The sequence below is a fragment of the Oryx dammah genome, unplaced genomic scaffold (assembly GCF_014754425.2).
Source record: "Oryx dammah isolate SB20612 unplaced genomic scaffold, SCBI_Odam_1.1 HiC_scaffold_10, whole genome shotgun sequence".
NCBI lineage: Eukaryota > Metazoa > Chordata > Mammalia > Artiodactyla > Bovidae > Oryx > Oryx dammah.
The window spans coordinates 70,594,026-70,619,651 of NW_024070194.1; the positions used below are offsets into that span (position 1 = coordinate 70,594,026).

General features: G+C 47.4%; 1 protein-coding gene across 1 annotated transcript in view; it reads left to right on the forward strand.

Annotated features, from left to right (window-relative positions):
- The window catches only part of ITIH5 (inter-alpha-trypsin inhibitor heavy chain 5), an 86,797-nt gene that overhangs the window by 47,795 nt on the left and 13,376 nt on the right, over positions 1-25,626 (forward strand). Inside the window, exons 8-10 of the mRNA XM_040248244.1 lie at positions 18,204-18,372; positions 22,796-23,105; positions 23,922-24,487. Of these exons, the coding sequence (XP_040104178.1) occupies positions 18,204-18,372; positions 22,796-23,105; positions 23,922-24,487 (1,045 nt within the window). The remainder of the gene's footprint in view (positions 1-18,203; positions 18,373-22,795; positions 23,106-23,921; positions 24,488-25,626) is intronic.

Below are 25,626 nucleotides of genomic sequence, written 5' to 3' on the forward strand. Positions count from 1 at the left end.
GCACAGTGCAATTCAGGACTCATATTCTCACAGTACTTAGGAAGAACCTTAGCATTCTAGGGATGGGGGATATTACGGGGACATGTAATCTATGCTGAAAAATTAAGTTATCACCCAAATGTAGCCATCTACATTTTTTTTTTCACAAACCACAGGAAAAGGCTATTCCTTATCTTACTCTGGTATCAGAAATGTCATAAATTTGCATTTATATTTCCAGCTTACAGAATGGAAAACAGAAAGAACTGCAGGTTGCCATACCAACAAATATCTCAACGTTCAACAAAAAATTAGGCCTCTTAGATTTTCTTTCTTAATTCATTATCCGTTTTTATCAATTAACAATAAATATGTGGTCTAATGAGTAAAATAGCATCTCATACCTCCTATAGACCCTGTGTCCCCTGTTTTCCCCTTTAAGTGCCCCTCCGCATAGAATTGAACTTGATCTTAGCGCGTAAACCATTGCAAATATTTTCTCTCAGTTATCACTTTGTAGTTACTTTGGCCATTTATATGTAAATATTTAGTTTACACATTTTTTAACGTGTCATATATGGATACACATGTATGTTGTTTCAGTGTGCCGCATGGTTGTTCAGATCTTAGTTCTCCAGCCGCAGATTGAACCTGGGCCCCCTGAACCACCAAGGAATTCCCAGTATAACATACTGATCTTTTTTCCATGATGTCTGATTTTGCCCTACTCCAAAATAGTGAAAACTACATTCCAAAATGTGATGCAAGGATTTGCTTTAGCCTTTTCTTTTTTTTTTTTTGAAGGATAGGTAAGTATAATTTCTAACTGGTATTAGAGGAGGATACCCCGTAAGCCAGATTCTCGTTGTTCTTCAGCATTGCGTTCTTGTAGTCAGCCTACCAACTCCTTCGTCTCCTATTTTTTTTTGCCTGTGCTGGGTCTTGGTTGCTGTGCTCAGGCTTTCTCTAGTTGCGGTGATGGAGGTTGCTTTTTGCTGTGGTGTGCGGGCTTCTCATTGCAGTGGCTTCTCTTGTTGCAGAGCACAGACTCAGCCGTTGTGGCCCGTGGGCTTCGCTGCTCTGCAGCATGGGCTGCCTTCCCAGAGCAGGGACCACAGCTGTGTCCCCTGCGCTGGCAGGCAGATGCTTCTCCACTGAACCACCAGGGAAGTCCCTAGAGCATCTTCAGTATGCTGAGGCGTTTCGCTAAGGGTATTACATGGATTGTTGAATTAAGGGATATTTAATCTGGAGAAGGAAATGGCAATCCACTCCAGCACTCTTGCCTAGAAAATCCTGTGGACGGAGGAGCCTGATAGGCTACAGTCCATGGGCTCGCAAAGAGTTGGACACGACTGAGCAACTTCACTTTCACTTTCAATCTTTATAATAATTTGGTTGTCATCCCCATTTTACTGATGGAGAGACTGGGGCTTTGCAGGAGCAGATAACAGCTAGTACATGGCAGGGCCAGGCTTTCAAGCCAGGTCTGACCCTGAAAGCCATGAATCAAATCAAGATACTGTGGGTCTCAGGGCGAGTAACGCAGTGACGAGGCAGCCTCCTCGTGTGCAGTGATAGGCGTGCAGGTGGCTACAAGGTCAATGCCTGACGTTTTAAGACTCCATGGCAAAGGCTGCATCTCAGGAGGAGGGATTTCCTTGCCAAGAGCAGACTAAGGATAGATGTCACCCTATTTGTTATCCTCCCCTCTCCCTTCGTTCTTGGATTCGGTGCTGCTTAGTCACTAAGTCGTGTCTGACTCTTTGGGACCCCGTGGACTGTAGCCTACCAGGCTCCTCTGTCCATGGCATTTTCTGGGCAAGAACACTGCAGTGGGGCTTCATTCCTGGGTAGGAAACTCCATTCGTTGCTGGGCGCTGAGCATCTGGCCTGCAGTCTTGCTGGCTTTTAAACCACAGCATGGCCTCTTTCCAAGGAGAACCGCCTTAGACCAGCCAAACACGTCAGAAGCCTCCAGGAAATTTCTAAAGCCTGTGGCTACCTTACGTGGTTTTGAAAACCAGAGTCTTTAAGCAGCTCTCAGCTTCTCTAAGGCCACAGCCCTGAGTGAGCAGCTTAGCTGGCTTTCAGTGGAGTCTGTACACAGTATCACGTTCCCGGGTGAAGAGGAAAATTTGCCCCAAGCAAAGGGCTTTGGTGATGTGTCTACGGGCTTGGCCACACCAGACATTTGGAATGGGTCCCTTGAATGCTGTGAAGACCATGAAGCGTCTTTCTTGCATTCTTATCCAAATGTTCTTGGCTCCCTTCATCTTCGATGGGCCTGAGATGTTTCACTGCAGTTATCAGTCTCAGGCACATAGTTGCTACTGAGTAAGTACTTGAACAATTGATCTGTAAGGAATTGTAAGGATCATTTGAGTTGAAAATGTGTTCTTTTTTTTTCAATTTTAAAAAATGAATTTGGTTGTATCAGGCCTTAGTTGTGACACAGGGGCTTGCTTGCCCCATGGCATGTGGGATCTTAGTTCCCAGAGCAGGGGTTGAAACAGCATCCCCCACATTGGAAGGCAGATTCTTTACCACTGGACTATCTGGGAAGTCCCCTGAAAATGTGTTCTTACCCAAGGGTCTGTCAGTACCCGGGAGCAACCAAAGCTGTGGGCTTTTGGCATCTTCCCGTTCTGTCCTAATCCTGGTAGGAATGTGAGCCTGGAAGCCAGGACTTCACCAGCCTGGGGGCAGCTTCAGCCTACACTGCAGCTGTCGATGCTGGGCTCGGCTCCGTGTTCTCCCCACGTGCTCTTCTGCCGAGTCAGGCAGGGTTTCTGCCTCCCAGCTTGAGTTTGTAAAACTTAGTGAGACAGGGGATCTGAAGAGAAACAAAAACACGCTGAGCAGAGAGCAAACATATGTGTTCTTGGGAGTGTGAAGGCTTGTTGCTGTTCAGCCTCTCAGTCACTTCTGACCCTTTGTGACCCCATGGACTGCAGCACGCCAGGCCTCCCTGTCCATCACCAGCTCCCAGAGCTTGCTCAGACTCATATCCATTGACTCAGTAATGCCATCCAACCATCTCATCCTCTGTCGTCCCCTTCTCTTCCCGCCTTCAATCTTTCCCAGCATCAGGGTCTTTTCCAACGACTCAGTTCTTTGCATCAGGTGGCCAAAGTATTGAAATGTCACCTTCAGCATCAGTCCTTCCAATGAATATTCAGGGTTGATTTCCTTTAGGATTGACTGGTTTGATCTCCTTGCCATCCAAGGGACTCTCAAGAGTCTTCTCCAACACCACAATTTGAAAGCATCAATTCTTTGGCGCTCAGCTTTCTTTATGGTCCAACTCTCACATCCATACATGACTACTGGAAAACCATAGCTTTGACTAGATGGACCTTTAAGTGATGTCTCTGCTTTTTAATACGCTGCCCAGGTTTGTCATAGGTTTTTTTCCAAGGAACAAGCGTCTTTTAATTTCATGGCTTCAGTCACCGTCAGCCCAAGAAAATAAAATCTGTCACTGTTTCCTTTTTTCCCCCATGTATTTGCCATGAAGTGATGGACCGGATACCATGATCTTAGTTTTTTGAATGTTGAGTTTTAAGCCAACTTTTTCACTCTCCTCTTTCACTTTCATCAAGAGGCACTTTATTTCCTCTTTGTTTTCTGCCATTGAGGGGGAGTGTCATCTGCATATCTGAGGTTATTGAAATTTCCCCCAGCTAATAGATGTTTATTAAATACAGTTTCCATTGACAGGGTCTAGACATTCTTTTCTTTCTTTCCCCTAATCTATATAATTTCCCCGATGGCTCAGCAGGTAAAGAATCCACCTCTAATGCAGGAGACACAAAAGATGCAGGTTCAATCGCTGGGTTGGGAAGATCCCCTGGGGTAGGAAATGGCAACCCACTCCAGTATTCTTGCCTGGGAAATCCCATGGACAGAGGACGCTGGCGGGCTACAGTCTGCAGGGTTGCAAAGAGTCAGACACGACTGAGCACTTGGGACATTCAGTATAATTTCTATCACTTTTGCCCTCGCATTTGCCGTTGGCTAAGGGACCCGCCTTGGCCAAGCAGTGGCTAATATATCAGTTTCCAGATGTCTTCAATGATGCAACTTTCTGCGGCCTTCTTCCCGGGTTTGTGCCCGTAACTGGTGCCATTCTGTGCCAATTCTCGACTCCAGTGTGGCTTTGGAAGCTTGGCATCCTTTTTCTGCTTAATTTAGTCAACAGTTTTAGAGGCTAAAGAACAAGCATAGAGATTCCTTTTATATTGAAGCATAGGTGATTGACAGTGTTGTGCCAATCTCTGTTCTACAGCAAAGCAACTCGGTTATACACATGTAGACCTTTCTTATATTCTTTTCCATCATGATTTATCACAGGATATTGACTATAGTTCCCTGTGCTATACAGTAGGACCTTGTTGTTTATCCATTCTAAATGTAATAGCTTGCATCTACCAACCCCAAACTCCCCGTTCAAGCACAGTGTTTCTTATCTGTAATTCTCAAACTAAAATGAGGACAAATGTGAGCTAGTGGATTAGAGAACCAGCATCTGAATTTCATTTGCACTTCCTTCATGGGCTTACTTCACCCTCCAAAACCTCACTTTCTTCTTCTCTGTGCAAAATTGAGCTTCCAAGTGCTATTTGCGACTGAGCGACTGAACTGAACTGAACTGAATGTGTAACCTTACAGGCAAGTAGTCCATGAGCTCCATGAATTTGGGAACCAACTTGGTTTTGATCATTAAAGTACAGATTTCCAGCTCCTAGCACTGTACCTGGTAATGATTTTTGCTGAAAAACCCACAAGCCCATAAATTATGAAATGTAACTTTTTAAAGGTATGGTAGCTTTAGCCTCTGAGTGACCAGCACATACCCAACACTCTAAGGGTTTTGCATACATCTGTTCATTTTAGCTGCCAGCCAGCAGAATAGTCACGGTTATCCCTGCTTCACAGATGAGATGGTGAGGGGCAGGAAGGTGATAATAGTGCACTGAAATACATCAAGTTTCAAGTAGAAAAGTTTGGAGTCAAGCTCAGTCCACCCCACTCTGAAGCTCTTCACCAAACATTCTTCTCTGCATCATCAGATAGAACCTCAGACCAGCTCTCAAGCTTTCAAGCTTTACCTGTTCTCTTCCTTTCTTCTTTTTATAAATTATAGTTCATTTGCAATGTTTTGTTAGTTTCAGGTGTACAGCAAAGTAATTCAGTTACACACACACATCCACACATACACTGGGGAAGGGAATGGCAGCCCACTCCAGTATTGTTACCTGGAGAATCCCATGGGCAGAGGAGCCTGGTGAACTACAACCCATGGGGTTGCAAGAGTTGGACACGACTAGCTACTGAGCACACATGCGTGCACAAATACACACATACCCATGTATATCTTTCCTCGGGTTCTTTTGCCTTTAAGGGTATTATGAAATATCCAATGTAGTTTCCTGTCCTTATTGTTTATTTTCTTTATAGTACCTGTTCCTTTTATTTGTTGATTTGGCTGTGCTGAATCTTAGCTGTGGTACATGGGACCTTTAGTTGCAGCGTGTGAACTCTCAGTTGTGGCATGTGGAGTCTAGTTCCCTGACCCGGGATCAAACTCGAGCCCCCTGCATTGGGAGCACAGAGTCGTAGCCACTGGACCACCAGGGAAGTCGCTATAGTACCTGTTCTTAAGCCAAGTGAGGAGATCTGAATGCTGCACACCGCCGGTGACATGGTTGGAAGAGAGAACTCCCTGCACAAATGCAGGCAGGGCTGCAGAAAAGGAGGGAGGCAAGCACACGTACCAAAGGAGATCTCGTCTAAGAAACCTGTAGAGTCTCAGGAGCAGGCGCTGTGTGGCTGCCTTGCAAATGAAAAATGGACGATATGAGGTTTGGATCCTCCTGCCTCTGAAAGCATAGCTTCAGTTCATAACACAGTGTCCAGCTTCCCTCTTTGCAGTTTTCCAGGACAGGGGTCAGCAAACATTTTCTAAAAAATGACAGGTCAGTGAATATGTTAAGCTTTGCAGCCTGGAAGGTCTCTGTCGTGATGACTCAACCCTGCTGTTGTAGCACAAAGGCGGCTGCTGCAACGTTGCAAAGACATGGGTGTGTCCTGTTCCCATAAAACAACACTTATTAAAAACAGGGAGCAGTCTGGATTTGGCCCCCAGGCCATGGCTGGTGGACTCCTGGCCTATAGTGATGGCTAACTGGTGCTGGCTAGAAATACTGTTTCAGTTGATAAATACTATTTATTCTCATCCCCTGAGCTGCCGTTGTCCAAACAGTACCTCTAGCAAGAATGTGTCTTAGAAATATATTGCAAAACAGAGGTCTGGGCCTTGGGGCCATGGACAGAAGGCAGCAGGGGAATCTGGTGTCTTTTGGCTCAAACTCAGAAAAATGAGAAAAGAAATGATGGACAAAGGGCAAAATATTTTTACCCTGGGCCACTCATGAAAACTTGGACTTTTTGTTTCAAAAAATTTTTTTGCTCTTCAACAAAATCATAAAGAAAATTTTAAATACTTTGGAGGTACCCGTTTTTAAAAAGGGCTTCTCTGGTAGCTGGTAAAGAATCCACCTGCAATGTAGGAGACCCTGGTTCGATTCCTGGGTTGGGAAGATCCCCTGGAAAAGGGGTAGGCTACCTACTCCAGTATCCTTGGTCTTCCCTCGTGGCTCAGCTGGTAAAGAATCCACCAGCAATGCAGGAGACCTGGGTTTGATCCCTGGGTTGGGAGGATCCCCTGGAGAGGGGAACAGCTATCCACTCCAGTATTCTGGCTTGGAGAATCCCCATGGATAGAGGAGCCTGGCAGGCTATAGTCCATGGGTCACAAAGAGTCGGACACAACTGAGCAACTAAGCACATTTTTAAAAAATGTTGAAATAGTGAAGATTGAGCCAAATGAGGTCCTGTTTAAAAACTTTTGAGGGGAATTTCCCTGGTGGCTCAGTGGTAAAGAATCTGCCTGCCAATGCAGGGGACACGGGTTCAATCCCTGGTCGGGGAGGAACCCACATGTGGAGCAACTGAGCCCGTGAGCCACAACTATTGAGCCAAGCTCTAGCGCCTGTGCTCTGCAGCAGGAGAAGCCCCAGAAGTGAGAAGCCCGTGCACCCCAACTGGAGAGCAGCCCCCTCTGGCTGCAGCTAGAGAAAGCCCATGCACAGCAGCGAACCCAGCGCAGTTAAAAATAAAAATAAGTTTTGCAGATCTCTAAATGAAGGTACTGTGTGGTTATCGTGGGAAGGAAAAATGAGCAGTACAGAGCTTTGAGTTCTCTTGCATTGTCTGTTCAGAGTGCAGGCCTGGAAGATGGCGTCTGGAAGCATGGGCATCCCATAACCAAGAGCCTTACTTGCCCTTCCTGGTGTCCTGACCTTGCCCTTAAGTTTCTCCAGTGGGCATTGCCATCAGCCGCTTTTCTCTGTAAAGGGCTAGAAGTTTAGGCTACAAGTCAAAATGAGATAACCTCTGTCGGTCAAAGAGGATTGACTGAGATGAGAAACGTGGAAGCGGTTATCAGAGTGCCTGCCAGTGTTGTTATTGTTGGATTGCATCTGTTTGGTGTGTGCTGGAAGCTGCAAAGGGGGTGCAGTTCCTAAGAGCTGCCCGGGCCTGACGTCACAGCCACCTCGCTCTCTTGCTTAGGACCCCACACTCGCCCAGGCTGGCATCTTGGCTTTGACTCCAGACTTCCAATTCTCCAAAATTGAACATCACGTTGATTATGCATTGTGGGAGAGGTACAAGGCATGGGGGATACAAAGATAAACAAGACAGAACCTTTTTTCCCAAGCGGTCGAGAGAAAAAGAAAAAGTCATGGAGAAAACTGTAAGCAACGTGCTCCCTGTGATAGAAGTGAATGTTGGATCCGGTCACAGAGAAACAGGGGTGCTGGTCAGATTTTTCAGGGTGGAGCAGGGGCAACCAGGGCTTCCTAGGGGAGGGGAGAGTGATTGAGTCTTTCAGAAATTAATTCAGTAGATGGGGCAAGAAGGGAGACCGAGAACATTCTTGTTTTGGCCACCCCTCGGCACGCGGGATCTTGGTAGGGAACAAACCTGCGTCTCCTGCAGTGAAAGCAGGAGAATATATTTTTAATATTTTTATAATAGGCAGGTTAGAGGTGGACCCCTAACCTCCGGACCGCCAAGGAAGCCTCTGTTTTCCTGCATGACCCTCCCGTGCTGAAGAGCTGTGTCTGCCTCTTCCGTACCCGCTCCGTTGTTTCACTCTGACCGTGGCTCTTTCACAGCTTCCCCACATCTTTCTGTCGCGTCCTTTATGTTCGTCAAGACACATCCTTGGGGGTTTGCAATGAGTAGCCTAGGTGGACCTCTGCCAGGGACACAGGAGTCACGAGAACTCACATGTAAGGGAAAGCTGAATGGGGCAAGGGGCGGTCAGAGAGTCAGATACCCCCCAAATCTGTAGACCGAAACGGGCAGGGCTCCAGAATCCAGACATGCAGTTAGGCGATGTAGATTTCAGACCCTGTACAGGCACTGGGGACCAAGCTCAATGCTGTCAGGCAGTAGCGTGTGAGCGCGCAGGTGAAGCACGCCAGCTGCAAGGGTCTGTGGCCTTAGGGGGCCTCGTCTTGATCAGCATCCTCTTGTCCACTGACTGAGCAGGAAGCCGTCCCTGGGGATGACTACCTATAGCCCATGACCACCTGGATAGAGGTGGTGAGACTAACTTCTTTCCCAGAGTAAGAGATTTGGGATCAGCCTTGTGAGCAGATCCTGATAACTACAAACCTTCCATGTGAAGAGAAGTGGAAAATATCATCTCTTTCGAGTCTTGAGTTATTTCTACATCAAGCAAGAGAAATAGATGTCCTTAATACATGATAAAGAATCAAAGAAATATTGTTGGCAAAGAACTTTTTACAAACATGTACCATGACATTATTAGGTAAATACTTGGTACATTTGTCAGAGCAAAGTCAAAACATTTGGTGATAGATTGTAACAATAACCAGAGCCTTCATATGAGAGAGACTTTGCTTCTCAAGTTAGAATAACATTAATCCAAACACAAAGACTAATAAAATATAGTTATGTTTATATTGCAAAAGATGCTCTAATGTCTAAATATATTCAGACCTTTTTATTTAGCCAGAATTTAGTTAGAAATTATTCTCTTTTGGAACCAGTCCCAAAGTATTACTTGCATTTTTGTGTGTGTGCCACTGAAATCTACAGTATTTTATTTATTTATTTTGGACTCTCCACACAGCATGTGGGATCCTAGTTCCCCAACCATGGATAGAACCTGAGTCCCTGACAGTGGAAGTGCAGAGTCTTAACCACTGCACTGCCAGGAAGGTCCCAATACTGGCATTTAGATCTGAATTTGTACTAGAACAGTGCTTTTCTCTCACTATGAAGCAGCACCCATTTAATATTAGTTTTGCACAGATTGGGTGATCAGAACTAGAGTTATAATCTAGCACAGTACTGCATTGAAGCAGCATTTGAAATTAGAATTCAAACAATAAATAAAATTATAATAGCTTATAATAATGTATTTTAAAATACAGGAGCCCTATGATTTTGTTTAATTTCAAAAATAATGCTCTTCGTGATAGTTTGAACAGTGTAGAGACCTAAGAAATACTATTACTTTCTATTTCCTTCTAGGTGAAATTTCAAGTTAATGTTTAGTATTTACTAAACTGTTTAAGGGGAGAAGGCGATGGCACCCCACTCCAGTACTCTTGCTTGGAAAATCCCATGGATGGAGGAGCCTGGGAGTCTGCAGTCCATGGGGTCGCTAGGAGTCGGGCACGACTGAGCGACTTCACTTTCACTTTTCACTTTCATGCATTGGAGAAGGAAATGGCAACCCACTCCAGTGTTCTTTTTTTTTTTTTTTTAAAGTACGAAGACAAATTTTTATTAAAGACACTGATATTATAGAAGCATTTAAAGAGTCCAAGATCACATACCCAAGATGAGTTTTCAAAAATTATATTACTGAAATAATTTTAGGTTTAAAAATAAATGATAGCTATATATTTGTTACTTGAGTTTCAATATGGCATAAACTATAAATGCTTTCTAAGATTATAAAATATATATATTTTATAAGATTTATAATTTTTTATAATTTTTACAATATTTGGATTTGTTTTCTCATAAAGGGACAAATTAATCTGAAATTTCTAGACTTCTCATACTAGTTTACTAACACTAAATCTATATAATGTATAGGCTATTAAAATGTAAGTGCAGATTTAATTATGTCATAATTCTGACAAGACTTTTATGAAAAGCATAAATATGCTTTATAGTATATCATATTGAAAAAATTTCTTAGATCTTTAGATAACCAAAATCCTTTGACTAATACTAAAATCAGTTAGTGAATGATCTTTAAGTTCCTAGATAATTTCCAAGGGAGCCTGAGTAATGCCCCACTGGTTATATAGCATAATTTAATTCTGTATTGTTTACCTTTTATTTGCATGTGTATGGAGCGGCTACATTTTTGGCTCATGGTAATAACCCTGTTTATTCTTGCCACATTCAGTTTAGTTCAGTCACTCAGTCTTGTCTGACTCTTTGTGCCCCCCTGGACTGCAGCACACCAAGCCTCTCCGTCCACCACCAACTCCAGGAGCCCGCTCAAACTCATGTCCATCCAGGCGGTGGATGGTCCATCCAAACATCTCATCCTCTGTCATCCCCCTCTCCTGCCTTCAATCTTTTCCAGCATCAGGGTCCCTTCCAATGAGTCAGTTCTTCACATCAGGTGGCCAAATTGGAGCTTCAGTAAGGCAGAAAAGGATGTCTGTGGCTACACTTATATCTATTTACGAGCTTGATAATTTGTTAAAATTGTGCTTAGATAATATAAGGTTTCAGTATTCTCTCTCCTAGTTTTCCTTTTCAATATATTGTCATGTGTTAGTTGCTCAGCCATGCCTGATTCTTTGCTACCCCATGGTTTATCTAGGCAATAATACTGGAGTGGGTTGCCATTCCCTTCTCCAGGGTACTCCAGTGTTCTTGCCTGGAGAATCCCAGGGATGGGGGAGCCTGGTGGGCTGCTGTCTCTGGGGTCGCACAGAGTCGGACACAACTGAAGTGACTTAGCAGCAGCAGCAGCAGCAGCAAACTGTTTTAGGGCTCACCAGGTGGCAGTAGTGGTAAAGAACCCTCCTGCAAATGCAGAAGATGTAAGAAACACAGGTTCGATCCCTGGGTCAGGAAGATCCCCCAGAGAAGGGCATGGCAACCCACTCCAGTATTCTTGCCTGAAGAATCCCATGGACAGAGGAGCCTGGTAGGTTACAGTCCATGGGATCGCAAAGAGTTGGACACGACTGAAACAACTTAGCACACACACACGCACAGTTCAGTTCAATTCAGTCGCTCAGTCGTGTCCGACTCTTTGCGACCCCATGGACTGCAGCACGCCAGGCCTCCCTGTCCATCACCAACTCCCGGAGCCTGCTCAAACTCATTTCCATAGAGTCGGTGGACATCCAACAATCTAATCATCTCATCCTCTGTCCTCCCCTTCTCCTCCCGTCTTCAATCTTTCCCAGCATCAGGGTCTTTTCTAAGGAATCAGTTCATTGCATCAGGTGGCCAAAGTATTGAAGTTTCAGCTTCAGCATCAGTCCTTCCAATGAATATTCAGGACTGATTTCCTTTAGGATGGACTGGTTTGATCTTGCCATCCAAGGGACTCTCAAGAGTCTTCTCCAACACCACAGTTCAAAATCATCAATTCTTTGGCGCTCAGCTTTCTTTATAGTCCAACTCTGACGTCCATACATGACTACTGGAAAAACCATAGCTTTGACTAGATGGACATTTGTTGGCAAAGTAATGTCTCTGCTTTTTAATATGCTGTCTAAGTTGGTCATAGCTTTTTTTTTCATGAAGCAAGTGTCTTTTAATTTCATGGCTGCAGTCACAATCTACAGTGATTTTGGAGCCCCGCCCCCCCAAATCTGTTACTATTTCCATTGTTTCCCCATCTAATTGCCACGAAGTGATGGGACGGGATGCCATGATCTTAATGCTTTGAATGCTGAGTTTTAAGTCAGCTTTTTCACTCTCCTCTTTCACTTTCATCAAGAGGCTCTTAAGTTCTTCTTCACTTCTATAAGAGTGCATGCAAACTGTTTTAAAATATTGGAAGATCTGATGACTTCTAGCCCCAATTTTCCAATGATGTAAAGAAAGCTTCTAAATTTCTGCTCTTTCTCTAAAAAGAACCCTTTGGCCAATAGAAAAATAGTTTTTGTTTTTTGCAACCAGCTCCTTGTATTGAACATAGACACCTTTTGATGTTTTATGTTTCTTGTATTACAGATTTCATTTTTTATTTTTAAATAAATTATATAATGTGTTTCACTTTGGGAGTCATTCATGACGCAGGCGACAGTGGGCACCAGGCTTTGTGCAATCAATGTTTTCCTTTATGAGTCTGTATAACCTCTTGAACTGTGCTTACTTTGTCATCGGTAGGATGATATTTTTTAATGTTTGAGGTTCTTCTCTGAAACCAATCTGTTGCTAGATTTTTCTGGAAAACAATGATATAGACATGAATACATTATGGAGAAATGGTCTTTCTCTCTCAATTTATTGCCTTGCTGGTAAAGATGGAATTAAAAAAAAAAATTACTTGGTGGGTCAGTCTGGATATGATTTCAAAAAACTTCAAACCTGTAGCGTGTCCAAGTACAGTTCTCTTGCCTTTTATGGAATCCATGTTTGTGCCCTTGAAATGCCACGGTCTTGGAATACTCCCACTGAAGCATCATTGGCGCCCAGGGCCCTCTCAGAATGGCTGCTCTGGTTTTAGCCGTAACGGTGCCTGCAGGGTGACGTGGGTGAATGTCTGTGGAGGGCGCAGAGAGAGGCCGAGGTGCTGGACATCTCCATCCTTCTCGGTGACGGCTTAGATGGGTAGTTTGAGGTTGCAAGGAGGGCCTGACGTTGCAAACTTTGATGGGATCACAGACTCTTTTTGTCTGTCCTTCCAGTAGCGGGACTCCATTGCCAGTCCTGGGGTAGAGCGCTCCCCCTGCTGGCCGCAAGAGGGACTGCACCGCACAGGAGGCCAGTCACACACCCCTTTGTGGTCCCCGCCCGGGCCCCTTATCTCCACCCCCCTGAGAAGGGAGAAGGCCTGCTTGTGTCCAGTTGCCGATGAGTGTATTCCACTTCCCGGTATTACCTCTCAGAAACTGAGGGCGTTCTAGGGTACTTCTCTGTTGAGCACAATTCTGTCTTGGCTCGAGCTGGACTTTCAGAAGTTCTTAGCTTTCTTTTGCTTTTGATGAGAGGACTCACAGAGGATTTTCTCTTGGGTTCATCCAGAAGGAATGTGTGGAAAGGGAAAATGTCAGCTCCTCAGCAAACATTTTAGAATGGGGTGAGCGAGAGGACTGCTTCGGAGCACAGCAGGGCCGTTCTGCTGAAAGTTTGGCATGTCTGGTGTCTAAGACCCTTGACCTTGGACTTCCTCTATGATGTCATGGGCTCCTAACCACCCAGGGACTGGGGTACAAAAACCTTTTGTGTCAGACTTGGTTGCTGGTGCGGGTGGTTCGGCGGGGACACAGAAAGATTTGAGGAGAGTCAGCGGGTACCCCGATGGAGTGGGTGGGCAGCTGGGTTTTCCATGAGTTCCACTGATGGGTCACCCTAAGGGTCTTCTCTCCTTGGGGAACATCTCAGAGTGAGTGGTTCAAAGCGTGTGTAGTTGGAACACTAACCCCCTCGAGGGGTGAGCCAAGAGCCTGCAGCTGCTCGGGCTGTTTTGTAGGGAAGGGAAAGGAAGGTCCATCTTGTCTGTAGGCTGGCTTAACACAGGGGCTCTAAGCCCGCCAGACAGAGCAGTTCTCAGAAACTCCCCGCCCCGGGAGCAGCCCTAACAAGGAGACAGTAAGCGTGTAAAAGGGGCTGCACCTCCCGGGGCCCAGCCCTGCCCCTTCCCTGACAGACACCGCCAGGAAAGGTTGCACAGTTCCTTTCCCTGAAGACCCGCTAGACCAAGAGGGACCATCGCCAGCCAAGTTGGATGAACAGAGAATCTGAAACCGAGAGCTCCTCTTTGTTTATTTACATTCTCCTTGCTCCTGAAAGAACTTAAGTGGACAGAGATGAAAAGGCTTACTTAATAATAAACCAGAGGCAGAGCTGGAATTAACTTCTAAGACATTGTTTTCAGAGGAAATACTTCTCCCCCCTCCTTTCAACCCAAGGGAGGTACCTACAAGCAGAAGGATTCCTCACTACAGAACTGTTTCAAGGAGCCAGTCATCCCTATTCTCTTTGTTTCTACGAGGCTCGGATTAAAGGGAATCTTGTCTGAATGCTTCCTGCAGGCCAGGGTGCTTCTTTACTATCTGAATAATGAGAAGTATTTCCTTTTCCTCTCTCCATTGTATTTGTGTACCTTTCGTACCTTCCTTCAGTTCAGACACAACTTGGAACATTGTAAGAAGGCCTTCTGGTGACATGTAGAGGCTGGTGTTTGCTGAGTGCCCTTTGGGGTCACCAAGGAGTGGATATGACCAGTCAGTGCCTCCAGGGTAGCTCAGGCCTTTGAACCAGCTTGCAACATCCATTCTTATCTTTCTGGGCTTCCTCTGATCTTTCTAGAATGTGCTTACCTTGGTCTCTAGGGTATACTCTTGGGAAAAGCCTGCCTAGGTTTCTGTTTGTCTTTAGCATATAAACGCAGGGTGCAGAAACACCAGCTGAAGCCACCTCACATTCTCTCTTCTATCTGGGCAAACACCTTCCTCCTGCCTATTCAGCCTTCTGCAGAACGCAGAGCTCCCCAGACTGCGCTGGTCGGAGCTCAGGAAGGGTTAATGGTGGTGGTGGCTCCAGGCAGCGTCCGCCCCCGCCCCTTGGAATAAGGACCTGGAGACCAGTGCAAAGGTCCCGAGGCAGCTGGAAGTGGAACTCCCGGGAGCCCGTGGGTCTGCCTGCCCCAGTGCTCCTGAGGACAAGGCAGAGCTGTGGCCTTACACGGTCATCAGAAGCCCTTCATTGCTGAGCTCAGGGGAGGAGGGTGGAGAGACTTGAAGGAGTGCTCCTAAAGCAGAGAATCCTCTATGAGGAGGGAAAACAGCAGCCAAGAAGCCAGGCCAGCCCCTCTCAAGGGCTTGAGCTCGCTATTTAAGGATCCCTAGGGATGACAGCCGCTAAACAAACAGCAGCCTTCTGAGGAGATTCCCCAGGCCCCAGCCTGCACTCTGGGGGCCCCTGCCAGCTCTGAGCCCCAGCAGCGGGAACACGTCCAAGTGGCTGCCTTAGCAGCGGGCCCCCGACTGTGCTGTCCCAGGGACTGCCTCGGCTTGCCAGTCCTGTCTGGCACCGCCCAGCTGTGGACCTTCAGGCTTCCCAGAGGTCCAGCCTCTCAAATGGGAGCGATGCTGAGCCCATCTTTGCTCACGCTGGGGTTGTGCTGGCTCTGAGTGGGTAGAAGGGTGAGGGGTCAAGGTGGGGCCAGCTTCCTGGAGTTCCGTCAGCGGCGCGCTCAGAGCCCTCCACCCACATCTGTTCATTGTCGCGACCTGATCTGTTCATTCTTGCTTTAATGCTGTCCGTCATTCAGCCGTGTTTCGTGCAGATCACCGTTCTCAATGTTCAGTCTTAGCTTCTCAAGGATGGGGGCTGTGTCTCTACTCCCTTTGTATTCACTCAGTAGAATCCTCCCTCTCTCTCTCTTTCCCTCTCTTTTTCTCTCAATTGGTCATTCAGCAGCTATTTACTGACAGCCCACAATGTGCCAACTGTTGTGTTGGGAGGGCCGGGAGGAAACAAGGGGACAGCTGTTTTGAGGAGTCTGGTGTCGCAGATGGACAGTCTTCCCAGCACTCACTTTTTTCTGCAAGCTTGTTTCAAGAATCTGCCATGCGGGCAGGCTCAGCTGGGTATGACCCAAGAGTGACGGAACAGAAAACGCTTCTGCACTCGGAGACGCGGGGCTGAGATGGACCGTCCAGTAAGTGCACAGATATGTCATCACATTCTCTCTATCAGCGCTGGGAAGGCAGGGGCCAGGGTGCCGGCTTGAAAGGACAGAGGAGCGAGTGAACCCAGAACTGAAGGACGAGGAGGGGGCAGCGGGCACGCCGACTGTGGGACAGAGCATCCATCACAGGGAACGGCAGACGCGGAGGTCCCGGCAGGGGAAGGGCTGGGAGAGATAGCGACACTGCCATGCCATGAGTGCCAGAAAAGATGTGTGTGTCACGTGAAAGAGGCCCTCAGAGAAGGGGGCTTTTTTTTGTGTGTCCCTTGATTTCCCCCGAGTTGTACTGAGGTACAGTCAATACACCGCACTGTGAGTTCAAGGTGTGCAGCATTCAGTTCAGTGCAGTCGTCAGTCGTGTCTGATTCTCTGCGACCCCATGAATCGCAGCACGCCAGGCCTCCCTGTCCATCACCAACTCCCGGAGTTCACTCAGACTCATGTCCATCGCGTCGGTGATGCCATTCAGCCATCTCATCCTCTGTCGTCCCCTTCTCCTCCTGCCCCCAGTCCCTCCCAGCATCAAGGTCTTTTCCAATGAGTCAACTCTTCACATGAGGTGGCCAAAGTCCTGGAGTTTCAACTTTAGCATCATTCCTTCCAGTGAACACCCAGGACTGATTTCCCTTAGGATGGACTGGTTGGATCTCCTTGTAGTCCAAGGGACTCTCCAACACCACAGTTCAAAAGCATCAATTCTTCGGCGCTCAGCTTTCTTCATAGTCGAACTCTTACATCCATACATGACTGCTGGAAAAACCATAGCCTTGACTAGATAGACCTTTGTTGGCAAAGTAATGGTAATGTTTTTAAAATATTTATTTAAATTTTATTTTGTTTTTAATCAGAGAGTGAGTGCAATATTGTGATGGTTTCTGCTGTGCATTCACATGGATCAGCCGGAGGCATGTCCCCTCCCTGTTGAGCCCACCTCGCACCCCATCCCACCCTTCTCGATTGTCCCAGGGGACCGGCTTTGGGTTCCCTGTGTTGGATACAGCAAATTCCCATTAGCAATCTGTGTTACATGCGGTAACATATGACCTTCTTGGCTTCTTTCCAGGATGTCCTCCTTGTATTTCAAGTTACCCAGGTCCTTCGGGCCTCATCCTCAGAACCCCTCTGTCCTCTGAAATGCCTTCTTACGTCACTGCAGCCCACGGTGCTTCATTCTCTCGTAAAACCCAGTGGTAGTTCTGATTCGTACCCTTCCTCTGTAATTCACGAATCGTCCTTGTGTTCTTTCATTCTCTGAACTTCTCTCTAGTGTGTGTCAGGAGTTCTCTGCTCTGGGTGATAACAAAATAGACGGAGGGACGTCCCTGGTGGTCCAGTGGATGAGAGTCCGCCTGCCAATGCAAGGGGGCACATGTTCAATCCCTGTTCAGGGAACTGGGATCCCACGTGCTTCAGGGCAACCAGGTCCTTGCTCCTCAACCAGAGAAAGCCCAAGTGCCACAACGAAGACCCAGTACAGCCAAAAAAAAAGATGGAACCTGCCTTCACTGGAGGAAGGGAAAGAGACAGAGAGCAGACTGTAGTCGTGACGAGTGATGCACGTTACTCTATAAGTACGTTGAGGGCAGTGCTAGCCTAGAGGAGAGAAGGTCCACTCTCTTAGAGGAGCTAGAAAATGATTCAAATACAGAATAGAGCACATTAGCTGGGTTTTGAAGAATGACTAAGGACTTGTCAGATGAAACGGGCATAAGGCAGCAGGGAAGGACACTCCAGGTCTCAAGAACAGCAGTCATGAAGTTCCAGAGACTTGAGGCTTGATGTATGTGGATCAGAGCAGACAGGACATTTCGTATGTGAAAAACATTCATGTCTTATATAAAGTTATAACATGTTGTTTAGCTGCTCAGTCTTGTCCGACTCATTTGTGACCCACTGAATCGTAGCCCACTGTCCATGGCATTCTTGAGGCAAGAATACTGGAGTGGGTTGCCATTTCTTCTTCCAGGGGATCTTCCTAATCCAGGGATCAAACTCAAGTCTCCTGCATTGCAGGCAAATTCTTTCCCACTGAGCCGTTTTTTTTTTTTTTTTTTCTGGCTAGGTGATAAAGTTCCTTGACATTTATCCAAGTCCTTTTATGGAGCAGGCACTCCGTTATAACCCTGGGATTGTCCCCAGCGTGCAGTTTCCAAGCCAGGGGGTGTGTAGACTCATGCAATGGGACATGACTGGCCTTGCTTTTGTGTTTGCCTAGACCAAGGATGCCCTTTTCACGATTCTGCATGACCTGCGACCCCAGGACCATTTCAATATCGTTGGGTTTTCCAACCGGATCAAAGTGTGGAAGGACCATTTGGTGTCAGTTACTCCCAATAGCATCAGAGATGGCAAAGTCTACATCCACCACATGTCGCCGAGCGGAGGTAAGTACGTCCTGCTTTGCCTGTTTGCTGAGACGCGATACAGGGATTTGAAAGTTGACGCTGATCACAGGAAAGGAGATAACAGGTGAGCACTTTCCCCAGGAGCTTGCTTCTCCTTTTCTGGGCACCGAACTAAGATGGTCAAATAAGTTACAGGGGAAATATCTGATAGGTTTTGGAGCCTTTCCTGATTTATCTCACGGATCCCAAACAATGCAGCTCTTTTTGTAAATCGATTTTCGGGGCCAGGAGTGAAAGTCAAGTGGCTGATTCAGTGTTTTGTGTGTTTGAGTGTGAGAACCTTAAGGCAGCAGATGGAGCCGCCCCCCTGAGCTGTCGGTCCTCCTGGACTACAGGTGGCCTGGGAGATGCTCTAGGTGGAAAGGTGATGGAGCCTTTGCACCCTCGCCTGGGGGGCGGTGCCTAGGTAAGGACGCAGATGAGGGGAAAGGCCAGAAAGAGCTCTGAGATGATCTGAGACTCAGGACAGTGTGTTACCAGCTGTGCTGGCTGTCAGTGCCATCAACCCTGGACCCAGATCTTATTCCCGCTGTCAACTGGTCCTGAGGACAGTGGGCGCCTGGTGGAAGCTCAGTATTGGCATGTTTACTGGACCTTCACCATCCTTCCTAAAGGCCCGTAGAGACACTGTCTCCTGGGGGATTCAGGTGATTCTGCTTTCACGATCTGGAGACATAAAACACCCAGTTCTGTCCATCCTCTTCCATCTGAGTTTCTCATCACTCATATGTTGGTTATTTTCCGTCCAAGGCAAAGCTCTGGTTTCCCAAATGAACTTCGGAACTTGATCTTGTGTGAATGGAATTTTGATTTGTGGATACAATGGGATTTCCTACCAGTTTCCACAACAATGTGATCTAGGAATAATTTTACTGGTTGAAGTGAGAAATGAAAGTTTAGAGTTAATATTTTAGTGATGATCCTTGGAAGGAAGTTGGGAAGTCTCTGAGGAAAGAGACTTCCCTTCTTCTTTGTTTAGCCTGTAGTTCCTGGAGCCAAATCAATGGAAAAGACCCTGATGCTGGAAAAGATTGAAGGTGGGAGGAGAAGGGAACAATAGGATCATATGGTGGATGGCATCACTGACTCAAAGGACATGAGTTTGAGCAAACTTCAGGAGATGGTGAAGGACAGGGAAGCCTGGCGTGCTGCAGTCCATGGGATTGCAAAGAGCTGGACACGACTTAGTGACTGAGCAACAACTTGGCATAGCTCCTGACATACAGTATCTACTTAAAGAATATGCATTAAAATGAGTTTAAAGATGCTGCTTACTATTAGAAAGCTATGTGTGTATAGGGGGGAGCAGGATAAAGCTTTAGAAAACAGATGTGTATTATGCCCTTTTGGAATCTAAACCTTAGAAACCACACTGGTTTCCTTTTTTTTTTTTTTTTGGTCTCAGCAGTTCATTGACCCAACCTCTGCAGATGAACAGAAAATTAATCTCCTCTCCTCATCAGGAGATGAGCATGGATTCTGAAGCCAGACTGCCTGGATTTGAATCCAGCCCCACCAGCTATGAGGCATTTAACCTCTACCTCCTTTTCTTCATCTGTAAAATGAGGATATAATGGACTTTTTTTAGGATGAGTTAAAATATTTAAAGTACTTAGAACAGTGGCCGCACACAGGAAGTCTTCTCTAGCTGTCAGATATGGCCATTTGGGGGCTTCCCTGGTAGCTCAGCTGGTAAAGGATCCGCCTGCAATGTGGGAGACCTGGGTTCGGTCCCTGGGTTGGGAAGACGCCCCCCACCCCGAGGAGGGCATGGCAACCCACTCCAGCATTCTTGCCTGGAGAATCCCCATGGACAGACTGGCAGGTTTTGCAAAGAGTTGGACACAACTGAGCGACTAAGCACACACACAGATAGCCATTTTTACCCAAATAGACCTTCTTGGTGGTGCACTGTGGTCCTTTAATATCCCTGAGGGAGCTCTCAGTGGAATGGTTGGGATTCTCTCAACTCTCCATGGGAACTCTCCCGTTGTTTTTTCATTTTTTGTTTTTATTTGGCTGCACCAGGACTTAACTTGCATCACGAGGCATTGTTTAGTTGTGGTATGCCAGCTCTTAGTGTTGGCATGTGGGATCTAGATCGCTGACCAGAGATTAAAGCGGGCCTCCTGCCTTGGGAGCCTGGAGTCTTAGCCTCTGGACCACCAGGGAAGTCCCAGCCCCCACTGCCCACCCCCATTGTTAAGTGTGCAGGAGATGCCTCAACTTAACAGATTCGATGCCAAGCCCTGCTGTGCCTGGCGTGAGAAAAGCTAAGCACATCCTTTGCCTGGGGCTGTCCCTGGCTTTAAAGTGCAATGAGAGATTTGGCAGCATCGCTTAAGTTCTGGATCAAAGAGGAAATAAACACCTGCCTACTGGTCCATGTCCACACCTTCAGAGGCAATGAAGCTAGGTGAGGCATTCAGAGAGGCAAGCGGGCGAACCCAGAGAAGTGCTGCGTGCTGTCTTAGCTGTAAGTTCCCCTTCCATATGGACCATGTGTGCATCTTAGAACGAATTAGTGATGTGTTTGCACAGTCACAGACATCTATATTTTCAGCCATAAATTCTGCAGGATGTGAAGCAATGGGGGAAATTTTCTGGTTCAATCAAATATGGTAGATTTTGCAGGGAGATTAAAAAGCACGCCAATCAGGTGGCAGGATAGTGGTAATGGGTACACAGCTTTATACATTTACTAAAAATCATTAACTGTGTACTTAAAATGAGTGAAATATTTGGTCTGTCAAGAACGCCACTTAAGAAAATAACCACTGGGGTCCGAAAAAAGAAATGGGTGTTCACGTCAGCTGTCAGAACTCTCGGCTTCTCTTGGCAACGGTAGAGCAGCTGCAGCAGGGTTGAATGAAACTCTTAGAATCTAGAAGCCTCGTGTTGGCTGGTAGATTTAACTTCCACCCGCCATCCATCTCGCCGTACCCCAAACAAAATACCTGTCCAGCACCCACGGCAGACAGTGTCCCCTGACTTTAATCAGAGCTGCTAGTGACAAGCGTGTCTGAATTAGAAATGGCAGGGGTAGCAGGAGGTGTAAACTGGACAGCCTTCGCTTGGTGGGGTCCTTATGAAAAGGGGAGACCCTGAAGAGGCCAGAAGCCAGAAAGGCGATGCCAGCAATAATAAAAAAAAAAAATGAGTGAGTTCTCTAATCCTGGTCCTCCAGCCCCAGGCCACACGTGACATCCCCGAGAAGGTCTCCACGTTCCCACCTCCACACTTGGTGCTCCCTGCTTCCCTCTGGGGTGCGTTCTTTCTCCAAGTCCCTGCACCCAACACCCTCCTGCCCTTTCAAAGCGATTCTCCAAAAGAGGTGCAGATCGGTCATGCTAAGGGAATGGAGACACCTAAGCTGAGGCCCCATCAGAGACCCTCATGTGCGCCCAGTCGCTCAGTCTTTGCCCTACTCTGTGACCCTGTGGACTGTAGCCTGCCAGGCTCCTCTGTCCATGGAATTCTCCAGGCAAGAATACTGGAGTGGGTTGCCATTTCCTCCTTTAGGGGATCTTCCTGACTCAGGGATTGAACCCATGTCTCCTGCATTGCAGGCAGATTCTTTTCTTTTTTTTAATTTTAATTGGAGGCTAATTACTCTACAATATTGTAGTGGTTTTGCCATATACCAACATGAATCAGCCATGGGTGTACATGTGTTCCCCATCCTGAACCCCCTTCCCACCTCCCTCTCCATCCCATCCCTCTGGGTCATCCCAGTGCACCGGCCCTGAGCACCCTGTCTCGTGCATTGAACCTGGACTGGTGATCTGTTTCACATATGATAATAGACATGCTTCAGTGCCACTCTCTCAAATCATCCCACCCTCGCTTTCTCCCACAGAGTCCAAAAGTCTGTTCTTTATATCTGTGTCTCTTTTGCCGTTTCATGTATAGGGTCGTCGTTACCATCTTTCTAAATTCCATATATATGCGCTCATATACTGTATTGCTGTTTTTCTTTCTTACTTCACTCTGTATAATAGGCTTCAGTTTCATCCACCTCATTAGAACTGATTCAAATACGTTCTTTTTAATAGCTGAGTAATATTCCATGGTGTATATATACCACAGCTTTCTTATCCATTTGTCTGCTGATGGACGTCTAGGTTGCTTCCACGTCCTGGCTGTTGTAAAGAGTGTGCAGGCGGATTCTTTACCCTCTGAGCCACCTGGGACACCCATCAGACACCTTCAGGACGAGGTTATATAACTCTGCACCATTCCTATGCATCTGTGGAGTTTCTAGGCTGCCTGTGTGACCTGGAGAGAGTGCAGGGGGCTGCTCTCCCCACCTGTCACTCCTGCAGGTGCATGGGAGGGGTGTGAAGGTGTGTCCAGGTGAGGGAGGCAGTGAGCCTCTAGCATCGTGTTCTGTGTCCCGCAGGCACGGACATCAACGGGGCCCTGCAGAGGGGCATCCAGCTGCTCAACGACTACGTGGCCCACAATGACATCGAGGACCGCAGTGTGTCCCTCGTGGTCTTCCTGACGGATGGGAAGCCCACTGTCGGGGAGACCCACACCCTTAAGATCCTCAACAACACCCGGGAGGCCACCCGGGGCCGGGTCTGCATCTTCACCGTGGGCATCGGGGCCGACGTGGACTTCAAGCTGCTGGAGAAGCTGTCCCTGGAGAACTGCGGGCTCACGCGGCGAGTCCACGAAGACCACGACGCCCGCGCCCAGCTCATCGGGTCCGTGGTCTGCCTGTGTCCTCAGGGCGAGGGGAGGGCAGGGGTGGGCTCAGCGGGAGGCCTGGACGTGAGGCTGGACCCCAAGTCTGCCTGTGTCCTTGGGGTGGGGAGGGCAGGGGTGGGCTCAGCAGGAGGCCTGGACGTGAGGCTGGACCCCGAATCTGATCTATGCGTCTTAAAGTCAGGCTGATCTGGGTTCACATTCTGGCCCTGCCTTATGACTTTAGGCCTTAAGACCCTCTGTGCCTCAGCCTTCTCACCTGTGACAGGAGGATTCTGGCCAGATGATAGAATTTAATGAGAAAAACCATGTGAAGTATTGGCGGGACTGTTAGGGATTCTTGAAATTATACTCTGTGAAGACTTGTTAAGATTAATTAGGCTAGGTAAGAAGGAGTATGCATATTCACGGAATATGCAGCAGTGTCTATAACCGTCTGAAGGTCAGTGTCTTCCAGCATCTAAATACTGAAGGTGGATTACCGTCATTCACACTGTGTTACTCCAGAAGCAAAACAGACCAGTGGGTTGAACATGCAGGAAGGAAAATGGTGATTTACTGCCAGGAGCTCCCTGGTTCTCCTCAGAGCAGTGGACAAGAGACGAGGGAGCTTGTGGGGCAGTGAGTTCCCCATCACCAGTGGTATTCAAGCTTCTGCTGCACGGCCTCCTGTCTGAGATGTTCTGGGTGGAATGTTGGACTTGGCTGCTTCTAAGATCAGAACTGCCTCCCCAGCAGCCCATGGTTTCCTCTAAGCCCTGTCCTGCTTGCTACCCGGGCAGGCCCTGATTCTCCCCTCCATTCCTCCTCCCCAGGTTCTACGATGAGATCAGGACCCCGCTCCTCTCTGACATCCGCGTGGATTATCCTCCCGGCTTGGTGGAGCGTGCCACCAGGACCCTGTTCCCCAACTACTTCAACGGCTCGGAGATCGTAATCGCAGGGAAGCTGGTGGACAGGGCAATGGACCGGCTGCGCGTGGAGGTCACGGCCAGCAACAGTAAGAAGTTCGTGGTGCTCAAGAAGGACGTGCCCGTGGAGCCCCGGAAGGTGGGGATCGACGTCCCGCAGAGCCCCAGGCCCAGGGGGCATGGCCAGGAGGAGCCCAACCACCTGGAACGTCTCTGGAGCTACCTGACCCTGAAGGAGCTGCTGAGTGCCTGGCTGCAGAGCATCGAGGAGCCAGAAAGGGAGAGGCTGAGGCAGGAGGCCCAGGCACTGGCCGTGAACCACCGGTTCCTCACCCCTTTCACATCCATGACGCTGAAGTCAGCACCGCGGACAGAGACCCCAGAGGCCCCCTACAGCATGTCCAGCGAATCCGTGGCCACTGGACCCGAAACGGTGATGCAGAGCCTGCGAGGCACACACCTGCAGCCAGGTGAGCATATACGTGGTTCAGTGTGGGGACCCACACGGCCCTTTCTGGCTGCGTTTTCAGGCCAAGGTCATCTCTTATTTTCTTGTATCGTAATTTCTATAAACAATGTTCTCTTCCTGCAGCTCCTAGCCAACAGTGGGTTAGCTTGTGTTTGTATTGTTATTATAAACCGTGGATCGCTATAGAGAAGTTCAAGAAGGTAAAGTCAGTCTATTGATAAGTCATCAATATTGAGTGCCTACCACGAGCCACAGGAATGAACAGACGAGTAAACAAATGTTCATTTATAAGTGCCTTTCTGTATGTTTTTTAAAGATTTGTTCATTTTATTTTTCTGGCTGTGCTGGGTCTTCATTGCTGCACGTGGGTTTTTTCTACTTGGGGAGAGTGGGGGCTCCTCTCTAGTCGCACCGTGCAGGCTTGTTTGCAGTGGTTTCTCCTGTGGAGCACAGGCTCTAGGACACACAGGGTTCAGTACTTGCTGCATGTGGGCTCAGTAGTTGTGGCTCCTGGGCTCTGGAGCACAGGCTCAGTAGTTTGGCACACGAACTTAGTTGCTCCACGGCCTGTGGGATCCTTCCGAGTCAGGGCTCAAAGCGGTTTCCCCTGCATTTCAAGTCTAATTTTTATCCAATGGACCACCAGGGAAGCCCACCTTTCTATATTTTTAAACACTTCAGTTATGTCATTTGATGCGTATGCTTGATTTTATATAGATAAAAATAAAATTTATATGATAAAATTTTATAGGTAAAATAAAATGAAATTTTACTATATATTGTATTTTATTGTTCAGTCACTCAGTTGTGCCCAGTTCTTTGTGAGCCCATAGACTGCAGCATGCCAGACTTCCCTGTCCTTCACTATCTCCCAGAGTTTGCTCAAACTCATGTTCATTGAGCCGATGATGCCATCCAACCATCTCATCCTCTGTTACCCTCTTCTCCTCCTGCTCTCAATCTTTCCCAGCATCAGGGTCTTTTCCAATGAGTCAGCTCTTCACATCAGGTGGCCAAAGTATCGGAGCTTCAGCATCAGCCCTTCCAATGAATGTTCAGGGTTGATTTCCTTTAGGATTGACTGGTTCGATCTCTGCTGTCCAGGGGACTCTCAAGAGTCTTCTCCAACACCACAATTTG